General features: G+C 33.7%; 4 protein-coding genes across 4 annotated transcripts; all 4 read right to left on the bottom strand.

Annotated features, from left to right (window-relative positions):
* Positions 1-1482: 1482 nt before the first annotated feature.
* Positions 1483-2473, bottom strand: LOC145591689 (F-box protein At2g35280-like). The gene is made up of 3 exons (XM_081648195.1): positions 2349-2473; positions 2097-2256; positions 1483-1905 (listed from the first exon to the last, which is right to left on the bottom strand). The coding sequence occupies exons 1-3, from the start codon at positions 2471-2473 to the stop codon at positions 1483-1485; spliced, it is 708 nt and encodes a 235-aa protein (XP_081504321.1).
* A 1121-nt stretch (positions 2474-3594) lies between these two features.
* On the bottom strand, positions 3595-8611 carry LOC145592932 (putative WRKY transcription factor 32). The gene is made up of 5 exons (XM_081649451.1): positions 8236-8611; positions 5931-6553; positions 5371-5499; positions 5123-5281; positions 3595-4307 (listed from the first exon to the last, which is right to left on the bottom strand). Exons 1-5 carry the CDS (start codon positions 8449-8451, stop codon positions 3857-3859), a joined length of 1578 nt encoding a protein of 525 aa, XP_081505577.1. The 5' UTR covers positions 8452-8611; the 3' UTR covers positions 3595-3856.
* Positions 8612-11313: 2702 nt separating this feature from the next.
* On the bottom strand, positions 11314-16065 carry LOC145592931 (uncharacterized). Its single transcript, XM_081649450.1, has 7 exons — positions 15744-16065; positions 14006-14141; positions 13861-13914; positions 13137-13228; positions 12537-12763; positions 11740-11916; positions 11314-11649 (listed from the first exon to the last, which is right to left on the bottom strand). Exons 1-7 carry the CDS (start codon positions 15950-15952, stop codon positions 11537-11539), a joined length of 1008 nt encoding a protein of 335 aa, XP_081505576.1. The 5' UTR covers positions 15953-16065; the 3' UTR covers positions 11314-11536.
* A 1801-nt stretch (positions 16066-17866) lies between these two features.
* LOC145591688 (FBD-associated F-box protein At4g10400-like) lies at positions 17867-19393 on the bottom strand. The gene has a single exon (XM_081648194.1). It carries the CDS (start codon positions 19391-19393, stop codon positions 17867-17869), a length of 1527 nt encoding a protein of 508 aa, XP_081504320.1.
* Positions 19394-21176: the final 1783 nt, after the last annotated feature.

Raw genomic sequence — 21176 nt, 5'->3', positions numbered from 1 at the left:
CTTGGAGGTCGATTTTAAGTGTCCGGGGCGTGATTGAAAAAGGAGCTAGAAAGATGACTGGAAAAGGAAGCACTATCAATATATGGGATGATCCTTGGGTCCCAAATTTGCCTGATTTCCGCATTTTATCAAGCAAAGAGGATGGGGAACATTTGCCAAACTTTGTCTGCGAGCTGTGGGAGGACAAAAGGTGGAACCTGAGTATGCTAAATGAGCATTTCACGCAGAGGGAAGTTAAAGAAATTTGCAGCATCCCGATTCCCATATATGAAGAAGAGGATGGATGGACATGGCATCACTCGAAGAATGGTATGTATAATGTTCGCAGCACCTACAACCTGCTGGTAGAAGAAGAGCAAAGAGAGAAGGCGTCCTCGTCTGCAGAGGTCACTCCTTTTCAATGGAAGGCAGTATGGAAAGCTCGTGTCCCTCCCAAAGTGAAGATGTTTGCGTGGAAATGTGCTAAAAATGGGGTTCCAGTAAGAAGCAACTTGGTGGCCAGAGGCATGAGTGCTGATAGTATATGTCCTATGTGTGGAAATGGAGAGGAAACTCTAATGCATATGTTGCTCTTATGTCCAGATGTGGCGTCAATTTGGAGATATTCAGCTTTGCGTCTTGATACTCAGGTGGAAGGATGTGTTAATTTTCGTAGCTGGTGCTCAAGTATGGAAGGAAAAATTAAGGAGAGCATTTGGTGGGACATTTTTTGGAGCTTGGCGTGGGGGGTATGGTTAAGAAGAAATGGGTGGGTGTTTGAAAGGAAAATGAAACCTGCTACAGATATCATCCATAAGGCTATGAGCCTTGTTGGTGAGTACGAAAATGCACTTGAAAAGGGCACAATCAACCAGCCCCTGCAGGTACTTGGTTCGAGTTGGAAGGCTCCTGGAAATGGGCTGTATAAACTCAACTCGGATGTTGCAATTCTTGGGCAGCAGCAAGTTGGGTTTGGAGGGGTGCTGAGAGATGCAGCAGGTGATGTGTTGATGGCGTGCTGCTGTGTCTCAGTTAGGGAGGTGGAGGTTGATGTGGGTGAAGCAATGGCGATGCGACAGTGTGTCTTGTTCTCTAGGGAAGCAGGCTTCAATAAGCTCATTCTCGAGACTGATAATCTGAAGTTGTTCCACCACATGAAGAAAGGCGTCACTCCTCCGAATGCGTTTGGAAATATGGTGAAAGATATCCTTAAGCTTGTTTCCGATTGCCATTTTGTCTCCTTTTCTTTTGTTAAGAGATCCGGAAATAGTGTAGCGCATAGTTTGGCAAAACTAAGTAGTAAGTATGATGAATGCCGTATTTGGCTTGAAGAGTATCCTAGTGAGATACATGATGCTATATGTACTGATTGTGACTCTATGATGGAGTAATAAAATGCTTAGCTATTGCTGGTTGTCAAAAAAAAAACACCCATGTAACGTAACATAAGTAGGTTAATTGTAATATTCTTGAGCCCTAACTAAAATTCACTAATCAAACTAACTAAACATTCATCAATTTATAAAAGAAATCAACTTCCCGAACACATTTACAAGTTTCACAAACCACATTATCTTCACCATCCTCATGATAATAATCACTCTTATCCCAATTACTCATGTTCTTCTCATGTTCAATTCGCATGGCACACGAAATCTTTGGCTTGTTTTCGGCAATAACCTTATTATTCATCCAACTCGAATACATCATATCACGTAAATTCTTCCTGCACTCAACGAGTCCTTTCACCCCGATTACCTTACCGGTGTTCATCAACAATTCAACTCCCTTTTTCATGCATTCCTCTTCTCCACTACATAGATATATAAGCCCTAACACGTAAGCCGCCTCTTTGTTATTTAGTTTGGCTGCTTTTCCAATATTTTTTATCCCTTCTTCTTGCAAGATATGAGTGAAGTATTGGTCCTACAAAAACATACCAAAAAAATTACAATCATTAAATTTTAGTACTGCTCCGATTTTTTTTAGTTGCAACTTTGGGGAATTATTCGTGATGTATAAAATATTCCAAAGTTGCGTGCAATTAAAACGGAGGTAGTATGGGTTTTTTTTTTTTTTGGCAAAATATAAAGTTATGAATAGTAAAGAATTATTACAAATCCAAGACGAAGAAGGGCTTCAGGGTTGTTGCTCTCAAAGCATCTCATAAAGAAGGTGCTCGCCTTTTCACTAAACCATACACGTCTCCAAATTGTTCCTAGGGAAACTTGTTGTAGGACTTCTTTCTCATCCGATATCTTATGAAGGCTCTTGCAACTTTTACCATTCAAATAATAACACAATGTTAATTAATTAGTATGCTAATTGACATAATTAGTTAAGACATTGCATAAATATATGATACAAACCTTAGTTTGCAACGAAATAAATCAACCGGGGAGGAGGCGGCGACACGAGCAAGTACTTCGGAGATCATCTCGGGAGGGAGGCAGTCCATGGAAGTTGATGATGATTGAGTTTTAGCACCATGCATGTTTTTCTTTCTTTTATTTTTTGATGATTGTCTTGTTTTCTTTGTTTTTGTTTGTTTAGCCTTTAGAATATTCATGGTTGATGAATTATTATTAGCCATCATACCTTTTTTTTATATATATAATTAAATTCTCTCCTATAATTCTCTCATTAATTTGTTGTGAGTTGGATTCTTCAATTTTTGGCATGCAATTTGAAGGCTAGAGTACTAGTATACAAAAAGCATGTATATATATGATTAATATGAATGTCAAATAAAAATATAAGCTAATAAGAAATTTAAGAAGTACATTTTGATTAGGAATTCTAAAGCTTGTTAGATGGTTCTAGTTGTTTTACTTGGAATAGGTTTTATTCACCGATCCTCGTACTTAAGAGTATAAGTACAATAAGGAAACTTTATCAAAAGATTAAAAAATAAAATAAAAGGTACAATAAGAAACTTGCCTATTCAAAAAAAAAAGAAACTTGCCTAAATAAATAACAATAGCATATTGCGAGATAGTTAAACGCCCATATTTTAGACATGCTTCGTATCATCCATGCCATATTTTAGACAAGTTTTGTTTTGTCTAATAGTTAACCTAACCTCGAAAAAAAAAAAAAAAAAAAAAAAAAAAAAAACTTTGAATGAATAAACTTTTTTTTCTTAATTAAACTAGATGTTCTTTTTTTTGAATCACTAAACCAGATGTTCTATTAATCTTGAACACATAAATATCCTAAACTTCTCTCAAAAAAATAAAAATAATAAAAAATAAAAATAAATAAAAATAAATAAATAAATATATATATATCCTAAACTTAATTCACTATTCAACCATTAATATTGAACTGATATTGTAAATTTGTAATAAATCCGAAAAGCATATAAAAAAAAAATTGTTTTAATTTTTTTTTAATTAATACAGTATATATGGTCAATATAATGCATGCAAACAGTAGAGTACAAAAAGTAAAAATAAAACTTGTATTTGAATATGGAGGCTTTTATACTTTTATTGTTAAAAAAAAAAAAAAAAAAACACTCAAAATTTGCCCTATAAATAAACAAATTAAGACTTTCCAAACCCTAATTCAACATGGTTAATAAATTTTTTAAAAAATAAAATAAAATAAAAATAGAAGGATGAAAACTTAGTACCTCTCTATTAAGAAATTAAAAAGAAAACAAAAACAGAGTTTCCTATTCAGAATTCCCTCTATCCTAGTAGAATGAGTTCAAACATTGTAACAATACTATCGAATTCGTAACTCAATACTAGATGTATAGATAGTCCAATACAGAAGTTACAACTTGTAAATGAACCAAACTATATACAACAATGTTAACAATGTCAGAATTTTCGCAGCAGCCAATCTTCGCAGTTTGCACTAACAATTCTCAGCATGATTTAAGTTCAATCCCAATGCTCAGCAGCGTTCGAGCAGACTCTAATACTTTATCTGCACCAGCTTCCGAAGCCTTCTCTTCTCCAAGGTCACTATCCATATCTTTGGGCCGCTCTTCAACAGCTCCATGGGGTTGAGATTTAATGTCTGTTTTGTCCAACTGCTCTTCAGAGGATCCTTGGGATTGAGATTTAATTTCTGTTTTGTCTAATCGCTCTTCAGATGATCCACGAGATTGAGGTTTGATTTCTGTTTTGTGTAACAGCATGTTTGCACCAGAAGCCGTAGCATTAGCTGAGGCAACATAATATTGCCTCTTGGGAATAGGAACATCATGGTCATGTTGGCCTTCATAAGTTACTATGATTGCTGTTGAGTTGTCGGTAGCCCTCTCAACATGCTTGCGGACAGGACAGCCAGCAGATGAGCACCTATAATAGCTCCTGAAATGCGTTCCAATGTGGTAACATCAGAGACAGAAGTAAACATAGTTAGTACTTTGTTAAATAAACATATCTTCCTCGATTAATAACTAAGCTTCAAGGCCTTCAACCACTTTGGTTTAATAATATCAACAGAAGCTAATAAGTTTCAGACTTTAGTGTTCATATTGATGATACACAAAGAACAAAGGGAAAAGGCAAATATGTCAAAACAATCTTCTATGGAAAAGTTCTTCAGATATTACTATCCATGGGGCACTAATAATTGAAAACACAGTAACAAAGGAAATAGGACACCTTTTAAAAAAGGAAGAAAAAACGTTGTTTATAATTATAGGTTAAATATAATTATTAGTATAAAAACTCCTCAAGTCTAGCATCAAAAATTCAAATTTATAGCTAAAAAAGATCATTAAAAAGATCAAATATGTGTTGAGTCAAGGTCTATGAGAAGAACTATTAAGTAAAATCCAGTATCCTATAGGATAATTCTCTATATCAAAGTTTTAGGGAGTTTCCATAAATGTCTAAGAAATTAGAAAATGTAATCATGCAATAAGCCAATACTCGTAGCAGGCAACAAATATAACAGATAAATCTGATGTTTAATCTTGATATCCTATAGCACCGTTTGATGATTTAATCTCTCAAGATTTCATTTCTTTTACAAAATAGAAGAATTGTTAATAAGTTTGTCACTTCTCAATGAACTCAGTCTTGTTGACAAGGAAGAAATACATCAAAGTTTTTGGGGACAATGTTTCAACATGTGGTATATTAGCTGGGATGTAAGGTAATAAAACAGAACAGCATACCTAGGATTTGGATTTCCTTTAACCATCTTTTGCCCATACTTGCGCCACCGGTACCCATCATTAAGCATTCCACCACCCTCAGCCTCATGCGTTACAATTTTAGGATCCTTGAAAGTCCGGTATACTGGTTCTGAGCATGCCTTACTCCTTTCTTTTATCCTGCACATTACATACAAGGTAACATTGAGAATATACTTCTACAAAAAATTCCTCAGGTAATCATAAGAAAGCTTAAATTAACAGAATACCTTCGTTTCTTCAATGGGGCAACATCAAGCACTTTCATGGGATCAATCATAACATGTTCACTAGGAGTTTCAGATCTCAATCCACTATGATCTTCTACTACTGGCACTATTGCAAGTTCACTCTTAGGTCTGATCAGGTCAAGCAAATAGACATAATACAGAACTTGTCAGTAACAGGAAAAAACATCAATGTATATAAGTATCACATGAATTTTGATCACATAGACACATGGGCGTGCAGACATACACACATATACGCCAATTTACACAGAAAGCACAATACTTAAACCAGATATTCATAATTAAACCACCTACATGTTAGTTTCCTCTCAACATTATACCAACTACCTATACTTTCTCATTGAGAAGACGAAGATTGCCCCTGTTTGTAAGGCTTGATAATCTATAAGGGATTTTTTATTGAAAGAGTTTTTTTTTTTTTTTTGGGTGGTAAAATTAAGATTAAGAAAAAGAAGTGAGTTTGTAAAAGGCATAAAGAAAGAGGGTTCCTAGACAAATTTCTCAAAAAAATAGCAATTCCATAATAAGATAAAGCTTGCCTTGGGGCAGTATCAACTGTCTCAATGTGCTTCTCCGTAGCATCTCTTGATGGTGTTTCAGCTGCACATTTCAGGTTGCTATCCAGACATTCATGACTCGAAGGTACCAATTGTTTAAGTTCTTGCTCACATGCAAGCAAATTAGGAGAATCGAGACTTTGTATACTAGATTTGTTCAAAGCAAGAGGTGCAAAATCCTTCTTACGGCTGGAACCCTTAAGAATTTGAGGAGGTTTATGATTATGTTCACCTTTATAAACAACATTAATTATTTTTCCAGATACGTCCAAATGCTGAACCTTCTTTTTGGCACAGCAAGATAGATCAGTGCATCGGTAATAGCTTCTAGAACTTCCAGAACTTTTCACCTGCTTCTGGCCATACTTCCTCCAGCTATAACCATCTGATATAGGTGTCTTTGGAGTTTCATCTGGAGAATTATCTGCATTGCAGGAGGAGTTCATTATCTTTATCTCAGGCTCTTCAACTTTATCCTTTGGGAAAGGTTTGATCAAAGGCTTTGTATCAGCAGCTTGAAGTTGCACCTGCACCTCAGGATGAGCTTGAGCTGCTTTAGCAGTAACATTTGCCAAGGCTTCTTGATGAGACATCCCATATTGTCCCTATTATCCACAAAAGGAAGAATTCTGCTATTAATTACGAACCAATATATAAAAGTAGGATTATATTCAGGGCATACCACTATAAGGTCAAAAATAAGTCACTCAGCCATCATCACTATATAATGACTGCCGATTAATCATATGCCTGATGAGTTGCAGGGAGAAAACTAATAGCAGAGGTAAAAGCTAATGAAATCAAATTGTAAGCTTAAAATTCAATATTACTAAATGCACAGCAAGGCGTGCTACTGAAAAGTATATATTTTGAGCAAGTCACTATAGCAGATTCTATGCAACCACCAAATTAAAAGTACCATCCATCAATTGTATTATAGTATTTACATATCCAAATACAGGTTAGGATTTAGCAAGTCACATAGCATTAGACACCAAGACCTGGCACAATAAGCCTAGATGCAAGTATGTTATCGATCCTTACATTACCAGCCGATATCTAGAGTTTAGCTTTATTTAGAAATAATAATTGTGACATGAGAACTCCTAGCCTCCAAAATACACTGATGATTAGAGCATCCTTCTAGGGAACTTTTACAGCTACATAATTTCCTTGACTATTTTCAAGCTTCAGGTGCATCACTCACCTTTCGAACACTATCAAATAGAATTAACAGAAATTTTGTTAATTTTTCTTTACCATTTCGTTTGTTTAGATTTCATGTTCAATGAGATAAAAGGACAAGTAATAACAATGAGTCAATGACATGCTTCTAAAGGGAACGGTCTATACTCCATGGCCAGTATACATATGCAATTGAATATCTTAAAGTCACAATCAACCAGAAGTCCAAATGCATAAAAGAATCGGCCATTTACAATACTATTTTTTTTTCATATTTGTGGTCAAAATCGAAGATCCTAAGTGTCCACACCAGCATAACATTATCAAACACAAGTACAATTCGAATCAATAGATGCATATAGCATTGTTCATGGCCCAAAACTCTCACACAATTGATAATAGGATCCCAAAACTCTCACACAATCGATAATAGGATCCCAAAACTCTCACACAATCGATAACAGGATAGAAATAAATAAGTCCAAGGTTCAAGCCAAAAGATACTAGTCTTACAACTAAAGCATAGTCACTTATACAAAAACAACAAATTAAGTAATACTAATCTGATTTAGATATCACTATTTGTCTATTCCTACAATCTATGTTACTGCAAGTCACAAACTGTGTTGAATACTCAAACACTCGGACATTGGTATGACACTCGGAAACTTCATCTTGTACCAAATCCATGCAACAATTTTATAACTTGGTTGTAAAAACACTTGGACACATACCCGTATCGGACAATTCCAGCCAAGTCCAAGTAAATTAGCCTAAAATAGTAGTACATATACATCTAACATATACATGTTCAAAGAAGAAATCTAAACAAATCTATCTACACCCAATTTCTATAAATAAATCTTTAGGTAATAAGAAATGGTCATTAATAAAGTGGCAAAACATCAACAATAACACAAACAATCAATAAACAAAAATTGAATTACCAAGTATAAATCAAAGCATGAACCCACAAATAAAATTCATAAAGGTACAAATTATAATTATAACAATCTTTGACTATTAAAACAAAAATTAATTATAAAATTACCAAACAAATAAAATTTAAAATAAATAAATAAAGGGAAGTTAGAGAATTTACCTGAAAGTCAGTGGTTTTGACTGGAGGGTCAGAAGAAATGGCAGAATTAGCCGCCATAACAACCCCTTCTAAAAGCTTAGAAAAACTAGGATAATTGGATTTATCTTTTGAAGAAGATGAAGATACAGTTACAGAATTTGAATCAGATGAATTATTTTTGGTTTCAGAATATAATTCTGGGTTAGTTTTTATCTGGGGTTTTGTTTCTGCCTCCATTGAAAAAAAAAAAGCAGGGGAGAAATACAGGGGAAAGTGAGGAAATAAAGGGCAAAAAATACAGAGAAAAATTAAGAAAAAACAGAAAATGTGAAATTATGGAGAATAGTTTCGTGTTTGAAAAGAGAAATTAGTTTGTGGGATTTTTTTTCTTCTTTAAAAAAACAAATATTGTTAGGAAATTGAGAGAGAGGGAACTGGAAAAAAGAGAGAGTGGGTTTTGTACTTTTGACTAGAGTTGACCAGGCGGTTGCTTTTGTGGGATGACATTGATTGAGAGAATACGTACACTACACAAATATTGTGTGTCTACTCATTTGATAATTTTTTGTTTTGTAACCTATTTATCAATCTTCTTTGACCATATATTATCATTTACAACTTTACGTTAAGAAAATCACGGTTATGTTAGATCTTTAAAAGAATTGTTTCGTAATATAATTTCATAATATAGGTATTAACTTTTTATAATTTTTACTTTTATATATTTATAGATATTTAACATCATCACGTATAAAATGTGTTTCCAGATGCGTAATTTTATTCTCGTTGCAAATGAAATTTTTGGGATGACGGTTATGCAAATGTTGCTATCTTTATGGTAAGGAAAATAATCTCGGTCAAACCATAATTACCGTGGATTTTTGGTCAATATTTCATTTAAGCAAATGCTTTTAATTGCATTCGAGTGTACTTAGATTTATTAGTGAGAATGGGTATGTTTTGATCATTTTTTTTTATAGTTATTGATAATATACTCCCTCCGTCCCAAAAAGAACGATCTATTTGGCCAAAACTTTGTCCCAAAAAGAATGACTCATTTGCATTAAAACACCACCAATTTGCAACAATATTTGTGCAAAGTTAGCTTCCCCATATAAAAATTTGATTTTCCATGTTATTTTATTACCTTCTCTCTCTATTTTTTTACAAACCCCATATAAATTTATCTTTCCAATATACTTTTACTTCTTTTTACTTAACTTCCTTAATACCCGCGTAATCAATCCAAATGGGTCGTTTGTTTTGGGACGGAGGGAGTAATCTTTATATTAGCAAATATTATCAATTGAGCATATAATTATATCTTCCATTGTGTATAGCTCTACTTGCATCTTTATTGATGAATTTCATCCGTATACATATTAGAGATTCTGATATATCTTTTCTACTCATTGCATTTAAGTTTTTACTGTAAATTTTGTAGAGAATACTCTTGCTTTTGGATATTTTGTTTAGGGTTTATTTTCAAAGATGAATACGGTAGATATTGATCATATATCAAGAAAGATATTTCATTAATTCCATTGTTCTTATTATTATCATAAGTACTCTTTTCGTCCCATAAAACAAACACAATGCACATATCATATTTCAAGGTGTACAATTTGACATCAATATCTTTAATTATGTATTATCAAAATTATAATAAATGTTGATATCATAACACTACATATTACTACTTTTTAAAAAAAAATAAAAAATAAAAAATATAACCATATTATTACGTGAAATGAATCAAATGATAATCACATATCACAATACGTCAATACCTATACTTTTTTTATATATTGCTCCCTCGTTTCTAATTGATTGACTTCATGGAATTTAAGGGTCGTGATGGATCTTATGAAATCCGTCTTATTTTTGTAAACATACTTGTATATAATTTATTTTAAATTTTAGACGTAAAAGTAGTAATATGACAAATCAAAGACTTGGAATAATTTATGTCAATGACTACCAAATTAGGAACTTTACCTTTTATTTAATTGTAAGTAGGAACTTTACCTCTTATAGTCTTACTGTACCACAAAATTCAAAAGAGTAAATCACAACTTTGACCGGTCATTCTAACTTAATTTGAGCAATTTCTAACCAATCCCTATCGTTTTGGGTATATTTTCTCAAACAAAATCAAAGTTTACTAGTACTTCGTATTAAATCTTGATCTATATGAAATTAAGTGCAATATTTGACTTCTATGGTCAAATTTTTTGATCTCGACCTTTAATCAATATATATGAACAACCATAAATACTATTAAATGAGATATTTTTAGAGATATCAAATGTTAAAAGATATACGCACAATGTATAAAGTCAAATGTTACACATAATATGGGATATAAGATCGAGCTAACGCCTAAAGGTTATTTTTTATGTCTTTTGAATTTTATATTTTGTTCATCACTTTAGCTAGCTGTTGTTGCACCACAAAACTGTTTGGGAAGCCAGATGTTTCCTCAGTATTAATCTTAGATTAAGGAATGTGCTAGAATATTGCCACCTTTACTCATCATTATTAACAAATTGATTCACTTTCCTTTACATTTGTGATGACTAATCGGAGACTTTAAGATTAATATGAATTAATTTATTCCTATTTACCCTTTTTCTTAAACTATAATTGTTTCTCATTATTAATAGTTCAAATTTATTAAAGAAACAGTCGTTTAATCTATTGGTTTATCATGTAATTAGAAACTGATGTGCTCCTTTTGACTGTCATTTTAAGTACTATAAACTGTGTAAAGTGAGAATCATATAAAGTTTATAGCATTAACATTATGCTAATCACTATTCGAGATTATGTTGAAGGTGGTTAATCATAATCTAATGGTTATTAAGAAGATTACCACGAATCTAGCCGTAAAGTTACTTAGAATACGGAAAACAAATTGTATGATCAACCCGAAAGTTCCTGCTAGGCCAGATCCATGCAGGCTATGCTGGTTGGGGTTGCAGGACTGATGGTCCGAGATCTGTCCAAGCCAAGTAGCCTCAGGCTAACCCAACTTCAACTCATGATGCACTGAACTCACACCTAGGATTATAACTAAGGATTGAATATGCAGCAGAATGAAGTCTAATCTCATCAGACACTTTATATGAAAAGAATATGTTAAAAATTGTTTACTGGATTACAAGATATAAAGTCTGCAAAATTTAATAAATTTTCCTATAATTTCCAGTGAGAACTATCTTCAAGATTGTTCAATACTCAATAGCAATAGTCCTATATTTTGCCAGCTAAAGCTACTGTAACTAGAAATCTAGACTAGATGGATTTTCAACCTGGGAAGTTACTGTATCTCTGCTGTAGCTGCCTGCCGTTGCCCTCCGATGATGGTTCCTACTATCTCTCCTTGGATTGCTTTTGAAATGTTACCTTCTTTGTTTAGATTGAATACAACAACTGCATCACACAATAGAAGTCTGTAAGATCTATGAAACTCAAGTTTTCATACGAGTGAACTTTTTGAAGTTATTAATCATCGGATGATACCTGGGATATTATTCTCTTGGCACAATGTAATAGCAGTCAAGTCCATCACAGAGAGTTCCTTTGATATTACATCTTGATAGCTTAAGGTATCAAGCAGCCGGGCATCTGAGTTTCGCCGAGGATCTTTATCATACACTCCGTCCACATTTGTTGCTTTCAGAACAACTTCGGCATTAACTGTAACAAATACGAGCAGAAATATCAATATAGTGAGGAGACAACTTGGTTCTCAAGCAACAACATTATTAATAAGATTCAGAAAAGTATAAAGTTGGAGCACAGGGACGGTATAGAAGTAAGTTTCAACGGATGACATTCCAAAGAAAATGAAAGTGATAAATACACCCTAGTAGCTTAAGGAGCATTAGCATGAAGATCCTATTTTAATAAATATATACTTGTATACTATATACAAAAATCACAACTATTTCTAGTGCTTAGGATTAGCTTCCATCTAGGATGGAATCAGTATGGCTGAATGGGTCAAGCTCTACACAGCCCTTGTTCATCCAAAGGATGCAACCATGGGTCAATTTACAAAGCATGATTGCAGGAGGATTTTATTAAATAATTGCAAATCACAATAGAATAAAAGTCACATCAACTATAGGAATGACAGATGTGAAACAGCAATTTATGCGGTAGAAGCTTTTGGTAATCAAGACACTTAATAAGTTAATATGTGGAGTACTAAATTTTAACAATATATAGGGTGCTTAAGCTTTTGGTAATCAAGACAATTTGTTCACTGATGATGAAGTATTACGCACAACAAACACGTACTGAGAAAAACTTACTTTCTGCACATCGAAGAGCAGCAGCAGTATCTGTGGTGAAAAACGGATTTCCAGTTCCTGCTGCAAATATTACAACCCTCCCTTTCTCCAAATGTCTGACTGCTCTTCTACGTATGTAGGGCTCGGCAACCTCAGACATGCGAAATGCAGTCTGGACACGTGTTGGAATACCAATACTCTCCATTGTTGCTTGTAAAAATATAGCATTCATCACAGTGGCCAGCATTCTGAAAAGACAGTCCAAAAAAAGCTGTCAAATGAAAGGACAACAGCATAGTAAAACAGGAAAAAACCAATTTTTTCAGACAGAGTAAATTCTAAGTTGTATATTTTTAAGAGGGGGAGGAGGGGGTAAGGGAATACATAATTATATCAAGAAGACATCATGGTACTGACATGCTGATACACACAACTGAAAATACTTTGTAAGACAGGCAGAAAACATACTGTACAGCATAAAGAAAGAACAGAGAATAGAGTGAAAATTTCCAATTTGCAAAAATATTCCAGAAGTTAAAATGTATATTTCTTTTCATCCTTAGGCAGTTTCAAGAGAATAAAATTATGACAGAGAGAGAGAGAAAAAAAAAAAAGGCATACCCAATATAATCAGCAGATGAACGGTCAAGGCCACTACAACCTGCCCAAGTAGATCCTCGAAAAATGTTTCCACCACCAACAACAATTGCAACCTGAGTGATGTACAACATATATCAGAAGATAATAGCTGAAGGCCTAGAAGCAGATGGTCATTGGAGTCCAACGGTTAGCCAATGTGACTAGAGCGGTAGAACCTCACAGATCACAACTAAAGAGATGATTTATAGTTTCCACTATCTGATTGATTCTGTGATAAAGATAGATGAATGCAATAGCTTCTCTCTTCTCTATGAGCACTAATGTCTAACGCCTCTAAGTGAAGCTTTCATTTACTAATTTCCTTCCATCTAAAATATACATTTTCTCCTTTCCTAGCAACAACAGTTAATAATGAGTGAATAACCTAATCCAGAGATGAGCATAAACAGGGTATTCAGCTTGATCAATTTCTACCATACTGTGTATACTATGTCATATGATATAGAAATGTTTAATATATACTAATTTCACATTCATAAATTTTGTAGTAATTTTTGAAAAAATTCCCAAGGCTTCAACACCAGACTACAACATTAAAACCAAAGCAATATTCCCAAAAGGATGTAATTGGTTGCATGAACCAAGAATCTATCTCCTTCAAAACCAAACTGCTATCTAAATAAATTATAGTATTATACTAGCAAATGGAAGAATTATATGTTTGGATATTAGTCAAAGAAATTACCTCAATGCCAAGTCTTGTCACTGAAGCAACCTCCCTTGCTATGGCCATTGTTACCTATATTTGAACAACAGTCATCTGATATATAAATATTTCAAAAAAAAAAAAAACAAATGTGACAACCAAGATTTGTTGGCAGTTCATCTACCTTGGGATCTATGTTCTGAGCATTATCTCCTGCAAGAGCTTCTCCACTAACTTTAAGCAGTACTCTTTGCCATTTATATGACTGTTTGCATGCATTTTCATTTGATGACAATCCAAAAGATGGCATATGAACTTGCCTGTCAAATTTCATATGGTAAAAAAAAAAAAAAATTATATTTCAAATCCACAAAAAGGAGACTATCCTTAATATAATCAACAAAACATTGTGATATTATTAACAATTACAGATTGATTAACCATTACCATCTTGGAACTACAATAGCACATAAACCCACATTTAAAACTAGGCTATTGGGGAGTACGAAGCACAGTTCTCTAAAGAGATTAATGAACAGAAGAACAGGCCTTGAATATCCCTGAATAGGCTCACATCACCAATACTTGCTCAATCAGACTAGTATCACTTTTCATGGCTAAGGTTCTATGAATAAGTTATACTTTTATTCTAAAGGATCAACCTTTAGGGGCATAATCACCCACCACATTATTGCCAAAGGCCTACCCTTCATATATACAAGTAATAGCATATACCACCCACCAGTCACCTGAAAAGCTCTTTAGTTCCCAAGGCAAATCTTAGAATTAATATAATAAAGCATGCATGAATGTAGCTTTTCCGGAGAAAAAGCAGAAAAAAAATTCAAAGGTGGTATACAACAGAACCACTCCAAATACGCTGCAATTGAATCTTTTTTTTTTTTTTTCCTGTCACACCTTACGTGTTCAAACTGTTTAATTGTAACCCAGCCAATCAATTGGATACCCTTCAAAGTTCAAACTTACTTAATAATGCCACACAGTAAATAGCCGAGACATCAATTGGCAGATGTCAATATGAAAAAAACATTAAGGAAACTACATTCACATAAACTAAGTTGGAAAATTTAACAAAAGAAATCAGCTGATCAATTCCACAAACGCTTTTTCGACATACTGCTCATCATGCTTAGAAAGTAAGCCACTAGAAGCCTAGAAGTGTACAACTACCTAAATTTCAAATTAGAATGCCAATAGGATACACCTAATAGTTATTATCTCCAAAGAAATTCACCCTTACAATCCAGCCTGGGCCAATTACTCTATACAAATATTCTGAAGTGGAAGACTGTGCAGTATTTAGTATTTACATCCTTCGTCTTTTAAGGATTAAGGATTTAAGGATAACATATTGTCATTTGTAACAACCTATGTTATTCCAACTCTTCATTTCACCTCAAGTGCCCATGTCAGATACTTGACACTCAGACATGGGATATGGCAATTCGACACTTCATTTTAGACCAAAACCGTTCAATGTTTTCATAAAGCTGTGCCTAATACCCGGAAACATACCAGCATTTGACACTTTGATCCAAGTAGTGAGTCTAACATAGGTCACAACTCACAAGTTCACAACACAAAAACAAGTTGCTAAACTCAAAACTTCATCACATTGCACAAGTAAATGATTAGTCAAAATATCTTCAAAATCGACCAACAATCTTATCCCCTCACATGAAACTCAATATAGAAAGAAAATTTGTCATAATTTAAGGCCTTATTATATAGTGGCTAAACTAATTAATAATTCCGAAATTCTTAAACCCCATTAAAACCCCAGTACAGATTATCAATAATTAAGTTTAAAAATATTGTCATTTCAATCAATAAATTAGCAACATTATAACAAAACAACGACAAAAAACAAGAGCAAAAACCAAAATTGGGGATAATTATACCTTAAATTTGAATAATCGGAAGAAGAGGAGGAACCCACATCAGAAGAAGCACAATTAACCACAATTTTGAGATGGGAATTCCGGGAATTGACCACTAAACTTTTCCAGGGTTTATAGAAGAGATTTGAAGGCAAACATTGTGACGGTGAGGATAGAGAAAGCATAGTGTTAACTGAAGAACAGGGTGAAAAACAAGCAGAAATCGCCATTATCTTCTACTGTGTTTACAAAGTTTTAATCTTTTTGTGATAAAAAATGGGAAAAGTATACACTTCTTAGCTTCAGAATTTTGAGGCCTTCAAGGTCATTACTCACTGCAATTGGGAGTATAATGTAAATCTACCGCTTTGCTCAAATTGGGCCTAGGTATTTTTTTTTTCCCTTTTTTCCACTTTCTGATGATAAAAAAATACAAAGTACGTATAATATTAGCGATTTTAAGTTGAATCAAAAATCCATTTTGCTATAAACGGTATTGAGAGAATTTCTTTTTAAGAATTTGTTATATACACATGAGTGCACTGTACACCCAACTAACATAAGGTTAGCGGTTGCATCTTATTTGATGATTAAATGAAAAACAATAATCAAAATGAAAACAAAAAATCCATGCGTGTATGGTACACCTGGGTTTATATAACAACCACTCTTTGTTTTTAAACCTACATATGCAATTATGCATAAGGGCAATATAATTTATTTCAACAATATTGAGAGAATTTGCTCAATTTTTATTTTTATTTTTTTGGTTTCAATTCCTTTTAACTATTGTGTTTCAAAAAAAATTCCTTTTAACTATTGTTGGAAATAGCTTAGAAATCGGATTACTAACTTGGTAAGTTGGAAACAAGAATGATGTTAAATTATTCTTAGAGAGAAACAAAAATTATTTATCACATGACATTTTCGAAAATAAACCAACTTTATCCAATCACCATCAATTGTGGAGCTCACAATAATGAAAGAATTGTTAATTAATTTAGAAAAATGTCTAGTGAGAAACAGTTTTTGTTTCTCATTGTGAAAAACTTGTATTTACCAGTAAAAAGCTTATTTTTTAGAGGATATATAATTCGTACGTAGAGAGTAACATCACTAGGAACATGGTTAGACCATATTTGTTCTACATCAAGGGGGATAACACGAGCTAAATGATGCGCTACATAAGTGTCTTCCTAATTAGGAAAAATAGGAACACACATGAAGAGCATCTTTAAGCACGACATCCAACTCAGAGAAAAATATAGCTTTGCACAACTAAGGAAAGAGGAATTGGGGTGCTTGCCTCCTCGCTATCATCAAAATAAATTGGGTGAATTTTAAAATCTATAGATGTAAACCGTATAAGAAAGAGATTGTGTGTGAATTGTAAATGTTAGATTTACAAGAATCACTGCTAGAGTACTAGTCTTGATTTTGCCCATTTCATTTGGACTATTCCACCAAGAGGGATTTTTTTTTTTGGTTGGAAAATAACACTTCCATAAACAAGCTTTTAGAAGATTTATGGTTTTCACAATCATCACAAAGTACCCTTTACAGATACTTCATATCTAACTATCTAAACATATTAAAATTTCCAACAAATGATTTATTCACATACATTATGTAGGCATATTTTTGGAGTTAATAATTACATTACTATGGAGTACTCTTTAATTAATAAAAATAAAATAAAAAAATTACTACACTAATTATACTATGCAAGTGAAGAGAATAGGGCAGAACAAGGTTATATATACAAGGTTGGAACTATAAGTAAATAAACAAAGATTAACCGAAGTAAACCCTGCATTAGCATCACATAATTTATGTTGGAAAAGAGAGAACAAAGCCATGAATAGCACAAGTAACAATAACAGAATATTAGAATTGCACATAAGTAGATATCAGATAACAAGTTTAAAACAATGGCTTCTCTCATTATTCTTCGTGATTCAAAACATGTTCTGCTACTCTGCTAGGTAATTAGGCTATATAATCCAACGTTTTCTGATGAATCCAACAGGAACGAAAGGATATTACCAGATTTTACGTAAAAAAAATACAAAGGATAAGTCAGGACGGCGATGACCAAAAGAAATCAGACTTGTCTTTCCTTCATTGAACTGTTAGATGTCTTACTAAATGCACTCGTGTTGTGATGCAGGATTCTGATTTTTTAAGGTTACAATCAATCCATTTTGAGACCTATCACTCGATACATGGATGAATTTACCAACAAATTCTGTCTCAGTGGGTAGGCAACTCTTTGGAAGAGCTAACAATGTTTGATGTATCTTGTATTCCCACCATAGTTGGTTTCTTTTTTTGACTTCATTGTCGTCGTCTTCATCATCACCATCACAAAATTCAGGTCTAGATGATATATAAAGCTGCTCTAAAACATTTGACTTACTAAGAATGTATTTTAGCCACTTCAGTTCACCGGAATTCCCCGTCATTTTGAACATCTCAAGCCTCTTGAGCTTCCTAAACAAACACAATGGAATTGTATTTGGGACTTCAAAGTTGTTATCAATATCATTGACACTAGGTGTAGTCAATATAAGATGGGTTACATTACAAAATATAGATCCAACATCAACATCCAAGTAATTAAGAGCCTCGAAGAATCTTAGAGCATACTTAAGGCTAATAGACTCGACACCAGAAATCCTTTGAACAAGCGGTAGTATTTGGCCAAGTATTTCCGTACTTTGGCCGAATATATCAGTATATCCGTACATAAAATCCCAAATACTAAGTTCTGCCTTAATCAAACTAGTTGGATACTTAACAAAGCAATAGTGCCCAAGATAACCATCTAACGAAAGGTGTTCCAGCATAGGTGTATCAATCACAAACTCGACGCCTCGTAAAGTAATTGAATTAATAACCAAGGACTTCAACATGGGTAATGATATATGCACCACTCCATGGTCTCCATCATCCTTGTCCGCAAGTAATCCTAAAGACAGAACTTCCAAAAGTGGGCAAGAATTAATCAATGCCCATAATTTCTGATAATCGTCCCAACGAATGTTACCCAGTTGAAGCTTCTTCAGATTAGGAAGACTAATTACTCCCTTTGTGATTTCAGGCAATTTACAGTGAAGGGATCCACCCAATTGAAGCTCAACTAGTGATTGAATTTCAAAGATACAACTGGGTACATAAACGGCAAAAAAGGAAAGGTCGAGAATTACCTTGATTGAAGCCAAATTTCGGGTGGAAAGTAAACTAATCCATGAGTTCAATGTCTCAGTACAAAGTTGAGAGTCTAGGAGAGGGTCGGGGATAAAAAGGTTCAAGGTTTGGATATGTGGGGAGGTGATTTGGTGGAGAATATGATGTACAATGTCTTTGAATCTCATGAAGCTTCGCTTTGGTCCTGAGAAACCGGTATTGGCAGGCCGCCGAGAAAGCGTCCATAGAGGATTATCGGCGTCGAAGGAGAGGTGGGTGAGTTGAGTCCAGAGGTGGCGCCACCGCTGGGATAAGACGGAGGTTGCGGCGGCGAAACTGAGTGGGAGAAGTGACAGAATTTCGATCAAAAGGGTGTCTGGGAGTGAGCTTAATCTGTCTTCTTCACCATTGTTGTTGGAATTCTCATTCTTTGATTGCAAATTCCTTCTCTTGTTGTAAGAGGACGTTTCAGTTTCAGCCATTTTTGGGGGTGAATTCTGTAGGTGAAACAGTGAAAAGGTTAATGGACTCTAAAGTGAATTCTAATTAAAACCTAATTAGGGTAAAATAAAATCTTTAAACAATTGGGAGAGTTAATTGGGGTGGCAAAAGTGAAAAAAAAAAAAAAAAAAAAAAAAAAAAAAACGGGCTCTAGTGTCGTCTTAATTGGACGGAAAATGTTAATGGGTAGTGCTACCCAAACGTTTTCAAACTTGTGGGTAGTTCGAAACAAATAAAATAAAAATAATTAGTTGTTCACAAATGACCCTATCTTTAATGTAGTTCTATACAAAATTCCTAAATTACCGATAATAACTTCATAATTAATGACTCATAAATCTGTATAGCCTAATTGTCTACTCTGTAATTGGATCATACTCGTAACTTAACCATTCTTTCTCATAAACAATCCATTTTAGCTCAGTAAATCAAAATAAACCCTTACTAAAGGAAATTATGAGGTGAACTAAACTAAACTGAAAATAAGATGAAGAGAACAGGCCTAAGTTGATACCTAAAAATGACCTAACCTTAGAAGATCCAATTAGATACGAATTCGAACATGTTATAAACCCAGTTGAATACGTTTACAACCCAAATTTGATACCATATAATCCCTCGGTCCTTTTATTAAGAGTCTATTTGGGTTTTTTCATGGGATTTAAAGAAATTGTTGATTTCTTAAAACTAATAATTAGGAGTACAAATATGCATGTTTGGATAGTGAGAAATAGAGAGAATTCACTCAAATTTATTTCCACAAAATTGAAAGAATTCGCCCCAATTTTATTTTTGTTTTAACTATTGTAGGAAATAGCTTAGAAATATGATTCCTAACTTGGTTAGTTGGAAAGAAAAATGATGATGATTTTGTTTTTTTAGGGCAAGCAAAAAAGCTTCATTAATTAGAGGATATATAAATAAAATTTGCAAATTACAGCAATTTAAAGTTAGTATTTTGCAAATTGCAGCTATTAAAAAAAATATTGTTAATTGCAGCCATGACAAGTTAGTATTTTTGCAGATTGCAGCTTTAAAAAAAATTGCAAATTGCAGCCCAAAAGTTGTTATAAATTGCAACCTAATTTAATTTTCATTGGTTTGTGTGTCAAAAAATGTTCGTTTAAAGTTTTAGGGGCCATTTTAAATTTAAGGGCCCGAATTGAGCTCGGAATTGGCAAAAAAAATAACATAGGTGTATCGTTTTGCATATCAAAAATGTATTGATTTGTAGCCAACTATTTTTTTCCTGTAAATACGAGGCATTACGTTAATTTTATGGCAATTCCGAGCTCAATTTGGATCCTTAAAGCCTAAATTGGCCAGCTAAAAACTTAACCGTACATTTTTCGACACGCAAACCGATGAAAATTTTGAATTGGGTTGCAATTTACAATTTATAACTTCTTTTGGGCTGCAATGTGCAATTTTTTATTAAATGGCTGCAACTTACAAAATACAAGTTTTAAATGGCCGCAATTTACAAATTTTCCGATATATAATCCCAAAATACATAGGGATAAGGGAGCATTGGAGCAATGTCACTAGGAAACTAGGAAGTAGGAACATCGTTAAACCATATTTAAACTACACCAAGGGGGATAAACCGAGCTAAGTAATGTGTTACAGTCCTACAAAATTGCCTTCCCGATCAACATAGGAAAAATAGGAACACACATCAAGACTCAAGAGTATCTTCAAGCAGGGCATCCAACTCAGTAATATAGCTTTACACAACAACGAAGAAGAATTGGGGTCCTTGCC

This window comes from Chenopodium album, chromosome 18 (assembly GCF_948465745.1).
Source record: "Chenopodium album chromosome 18, dcCheAlbu1.1, whole genome shotgun sequence".
Lineage (NCBI taxonomy): Eukaryota > Viridiplantae > Streptophyta > Magnoliopsida > Caryophyllales > Amaranthaceae > Chenopodium > Chenopodium album.
Note: the sequence above shows the minus strand (reverse complement) of the source record. Positions and strands in the feature narration are given on the sequence as shown.

Bases quoted from the DNA above. Each gene is read 5' to 3' on its own strand.
- LOC145591689 (XM_081648195.1), bottom strand. From the start codon at position 2,473: ATGCATGGTGCTAAAACTCAATCATCATCAACTTCCATGGACTGCCTC. The intron at 2,257-2,348 runs GTTTGTATCATA...GAATGGTAAAAG, and splicing joins TTATTTCGTTGCAAACTAAG to TTGCAAGAGCCTTCATAAGA. The intron at 1,906-2,096 runs GTAATAATTCTT...ATGTTTTTGTAG, and splicing joins CCCTTCTTCGTCTTGGATTT to GACCAATACTTCACTCATAT.
- LOC145592931 (XM_081649450.1), bottom strand. From the start codon at position 15,952: ATGGCGATTTCTGCTTGTTTTTCACCCTGTTCTTCAGTTAACACTATG. The intron at 14,142-15,743 runs GTATAATTATCC...GAAATTTGACAG, and splicing joins TCCGATTATTCAAATTTAAG to GCAAGTTCATATGCCATCTT. The intron at 11,650-11,739 runs GTATCATCCGAT...TGTGTGATGCAG, and splicing joins CCAAGAGAATAATATCCCAG to TTGTTGTATTCAATCTAAAC.
- LOC145591688 (XM_081648194.1), bottom strand. From the start codon at position 19,393: ATGGCTGAAACTGAAACGTCCTCTTACAACAAGAGAAGGAATTTGCAA.
- LOC145592932 (XM_081649451.1), bottom strand. From the start codon at position 8,451: ATGGAGGCAGAAACAAAACCCCAGATAAAAACTAACCCAGAATTATAT. The intron at 6,554-8,235 runs GTAAATTCTCTA...TGTGGATAATAG, and splicing joins TCAAAACCACTGACTTTCAG to GGACAATATGGGATGTCTCA. The intron at 5,282-5,370 runs GTATTCTGTTAA...TGTAATGTGCAG, and splicing joins GCCCCATTGAAGAAACGAAG to GATAAAAGAAAGGAGTAAGG.